The sequence below is a fragment of the Phyllobates terribilis genome, unplaced genomic scaffold (assembly GCF_046119375.1).
Source record: "Phyllobates terribilis strain yellow unplaced genomic scaffold, ASM4611937v1 Scaffold_1100__1_contigs__length_419211, whole genome shotgun sequence".
In the NCBI taxonomy this organism is placed as follows: Eukaryota; Metazoa; Chordata; class Amphibia; order Anura; family Dendrobatidae; genus Phyllobates; species Phyllobates terribilis.
Window position 1 is genome coordinate 163,340 of NW_027363860.1, and position 4,734 is coordinate 168,073.

The following is a 4,734-nucleotide window of genomic DNA, read 5'->3' on the forward strand; positions in this document are numbered from 1 at the left end:
TCCAATAAAACTTTTTGTCTAATACATTTTATTACCATGACAGCCAGAATTCATATAGCATCACAATGGAAATCTACAGCTTTGTCAATAAATATGGTTAAAGATAGAATAAATACAATAATGCTATATGAAAGAATTGATGCTACCAAAACGGACTCTCTAGAAACTTTTTTGAATACATGGACTCCATGGATGGACTCACAACATGATCAGAACGTAAGTCAGGCTATAATTATATCTCCATGACAATGCTAACTTTAGCGATTGATCTTTCCTATATACTTACCAATTTATTTTGATTAAGGAATAATTGATTGGTAATGCTATATTTATCCTCTATTCTTGTCTCCCTTTCTTTTTTTCGATCCCTCCCCTTAGAATGTGTTAATCTTCTGTTTTATAATGAACCTCACAAAAAATATTCATATTTTATGTACAAGAATATATCTTGACCCCCTGCGCGGGGATTATGTTTTGCTCATTGGCAACTATGTTTGTTAAAGTTAAAATTAATAAAACACTTTTGAAACTAAAAAATATATATATATTTATGTAAAAGGAATCCAAAATGATTTCATTCTGAAGAGTTAGCCTGCGCATCCTGCCTTTGGTAATATAAGCCACATTCATAGCCATAGAGATGGTTTAGCACCATCTATAGAGCATGTTGATGTTGCACTATGCAGGGGCATTATGGCATCAAGGCCATTTTAATTGTCCCAGTAGGACGGCTCTAGATATTCTAAATGTTCTTCAGTACTCCAGCAATCACAATGGCTGATGAGTTCTGCTGCTTTGTGTCCCGGGACATTGTTGTTATTGATGTCCATCTCTTCCATGATGGATTACTCATTTCTTTACTCTTCGGTACCTGCTTTGCTCCTAACTTCTTCTCATTTCTGGTTCTGTCCATCTTCCAGAAGAAGTGCATCTGCGGGGCCATTCTGGTACCATGAGTGGTATTCAACAATTGACTTTGTAATTTTCCATCACATTACAAAATTGATGGTAATTTTGATCTGTGCAGATAACCACAGTGACCTACATGTAAATGGCCAGCTTCTGTGGAATCACCCGCTCCTTGTCCTGCTGTAGGTCTTAGGGGTCAGGTCTTCATTTCCCTTTATCCGACTTGCAGGAAGATGTTATGATCCAGCACAGATGGTTTGAGTTGTCTTTGTGTCGTTCCAGCCATAGTTCTTACCCTTTGGACTTTATACGGGCATTTTGAAGGCCTGGTTCTTTTCCCTTAGACAGATGGTGACACCTTCTCGGGAGATCTTTAAAGACAAACTCTAAGGAAAAGAAGAAAATACATTTATTATTAGAAATCATTGAACTGTGGCATCTCTGTCATCATCTATTTTATATAAGCAATTGAATTTTTCAATGTAACAAATCTTTAACTGAAACAGTTTTGGTGCTTATAAGACCTTCACACGTCATTTACTCACCTGGAAATCGGTATAATTTGTAAGTTGGTGCATTACCAGGCCGACTAATCCTGTCCACTCAGCTATCATGCCGGTCATATAGAAGATCTGCAGAAGATAGAGAACGTTATTACCGGACTATACTCACCAATGCATCTGTCTGGCATGGAATGAGATGGAAGGATGACTTGTACACCGAGAGTTTATCATTTACTTTTACACAGGACACTAGTGAGTTATGCAAAATGGTGAAACGTGAAATAAACTTACCGCCATACAGAGGCCATTGCATAGCTGGAAGAAGATGGCGCACATATCTGCAGCAACTGGAAGGACGTGTTAAGAAAAGTACCTGAATGTTGTTGTTATAGTGTTTCCTATAATCATGACTGACCAATGGAATAATGGTCACAATGGAGCACACCTTACACACCTAAACACACTGAATTATTTAGAAAAGGATACATATAAGCAATGACAGAATTGTCATCAAAGCTGCTGCCAGTCTAAAGTGGCAGATGCACCGGCTGCTGAAGGATCTCTTGTACAGGTACACAGATTGACATAAGTTGTACATGGCAAGAAGAAAAAAAGCCATTCCTGCACCGATCCTGTGGGCTGTAGGGTTGGTTTTCACCTACGAAAAGAAATATGAGTGTGATTAATAAGGTCATCTTGGAGATCTGAGAATACATAAGAGCAAGGTCCGCCCCACTGTAATATACTGGACTCCAGGTAGTCACCATAGTATGTGTTATACTGAACCTGAGGTCCTGAGTATTACTGGAGACTTTATATAAAACCTAATAACTAACCGAATATACAGCATTAACCGCGGTCCCAATGCACACGATCCATCCAACGATGAGAAGGATTTTCTGGCAGATGATATACCGCTTCTCCGATGGCTCAGACTGAATAATCATGAACCTATACTGGATGTAAGCGATGCCAGCTCCTGAAATACACAAAGCAAATTATCAACCAGATATTTCCATATCACTGCTGTAGAAAACCTGATCTTAAGAATGCACCAATGATTGTTAGAGGTTTAAAAATATTTAGATTTGAGAGTCCTCAGTGGTTGATACCTTTTAATGGCTAACTGAAAAGATGGTAACAGATTGCAAGCTTTCCAGACTACTCAGGCTTCTCCATCAGGCATAGTATAACACAGAATCTGAAGAGTCACATATTTATACACGAAAAAAGAATAGATCTACCTGTGGCCAAACATTTTTGTATCCCTGATCACAGCATCAAGGACATGAAATTACTGGTATTAAAAGGTAATTTAAAATTTCAGAGAGACAGAAAACTTTGGGAATATAAACTCATGACAACCTTTTGACACCTTCAGAGCAGGAATGAATGTGTTGCATGGATTTATGGCATTCTACATCAACTAAGGAATGTGGTCCTCAGACCTATGGGGTCATCACAACCCTGGACCAGACCTCAATCACAGGATAAAACTTTCACACTCCTTATCTATGAACTATTCCAGTATTTATGGCCACAACTGTGTTTATCTCTCTCCAATAGTAATAACTCTGCTTTATGTCACTTGTCTCATCTATTACATTATTTCTGTGTATTGCTGTGTATAAATATGTTACTTTTCAGATTTTGTGTTATACTATGCCTGATGAAGAAACCTGAGTAGTCTGGAAAGCTTGCAATTTGTTACCATCTTTTCAGTTAGCCATTAAAAGGTATCAACCACTGAGGACTCTCAAATCTAAATATTTTTCTATCTACTGGCTAACACGGTACAAAAATATATTTTTCCTGTTAGAGGTTTAGAGATTTAAAGGAGTTATCTGGGACTTTAATAGACTATCCTTATATCAAATTGATGGATTATAAAAGTTAATAATTATTTAAGGGAGTCCACAGAACTTTCATTGCTTATCGGGCACAGATCCTTAGTTTTGATGGGGGTTGTGCCTGGTATTACAGCCGTGTCTAATATACTTTACTGGGACTGAGCTGCCAAAACAGTCAGTACCAGTAATTACCACTGGCACAAGAACGAAAAGACCCCTTAAATCAGGTAAACAGTGGAGTATCAGACCCAGAAGCCCACCTATCTGATATTAATGGGCTATCAATCTTCTAGTCCCAGAGACCCCCTTTAATGTCACCTCTGAGCACAGAATTGTGGAGCTTTTCATGATGATTTATTCCTACAGGATGCAGCATTTACTTACCAAGAATGGAATTAACCATGAAAATGACTGTGTAGATCACAGATTCTGGGTATTGTTTTCCCGTGTGACTGCAAAAGATAAGGAAAATATTAAGAATAATTAGAACACAAGTGGAGTAATTGTCATGTATAATCGTCCTAAATTATATGTTTTGATCAGACACAAATTGAAGCCAAGGGTACATGAGAGGAAAGTGATCAGACTGAATGCAGTAAAAACATCAGATGATCAAGTCTCCTGGAGGAGACTGAAGTTTTAAATAATATAAAAATGTAAAAAAAAAACATAAAAATTCAAATTATTTCCATTTTCCCTTATGAAAAAAGGTTATTAAGAAAATAAACATATTTTGTTTTGTGCGTCCGTAAAAGTCAAATCTTTCAAAATATGAAATTAATGAAACTGATCGGTAAATACCAGAAAGAGAAAAAAATTGAAACACCAGAAATAGATAAAAAATATCAATTGAAGGCCTCATACAGCATAATCAGTGGGAAATTTCTAAAGTCATGGATCTCAACAATTAGCGACACAAACGGGGAAAATGTTTGCAACACTAAAATAATAAAGAAATTGGACAAGGTCATTTTTACCACACAATGAATGCTGTAAAAACAAAACAAAAAACTACAAAAACACTTTTTCCCGCAGTATCAGTACACTTGAATATTTTTTCTGTATTCTTTTACATTATATAGTAAAGTTAATGGCGTCATTCACAAATACGATTCATCCGGCTATAAACAATCCCTCATATGGCTGAAGGGGTTAATAATGTACTAATTATAATGCAATAAGAACATTCCAGGAAATAATAATAATATAATTAGAACATTCCATGACTTAATACAAAAATAATATAAAATGATACTACAGAACTATTTCCCAGTACCCTCTTACCTGATGTAAGGATATTTATTGTGCCCTGAGATTATAGTCAGGGCAGCTAGGACACAGAGGCCCAATAGCGTCCATAAGATCCACAAGATGGGCAATAATGCCAAACCCCGGATCTCCATGATGGAAGATGATTAGCCAAGCGAAAGCTTCTACTCTCTCTCTCGCTCTCTCTCTCTCTCTCTCCGTCT

The 4,734-nt window shown here is 36.9% G+C and overlaps 1 protein-coding gene across 1 annotated transcript; it reads right to left on the minus strand.

The window, feature by feature from the left end:
• Positions 1–1,214: 1,214 nt before the first annotated feature.
• On the minus strand, positions 1,215–4,665 carry LOC141243032 (DNA damage-regulated autophagy modulator protein 1-like). Its single transcript, XM_073668885.1, has 7 exons — positions 4,547–4,665; positions 3,647–3,714; positions 2,249–2,391; positions 1,899–2,070; positions 1,704–1,759; positions 1,455–1,541; positions 1,215–1,295 (listed from the first exon to the last, which is right to left on the minus strand). The coding sequence occupies exons 1-7, from the start codon at positions 4,663–4,665 to the stop codon at positions 1,215–1,217; spliced, it is 726 nt and encodes a 241-aa protein (XP_073524986.1).
• Positions 4,666–4,734: the final 69 nt, after the last annotated feature.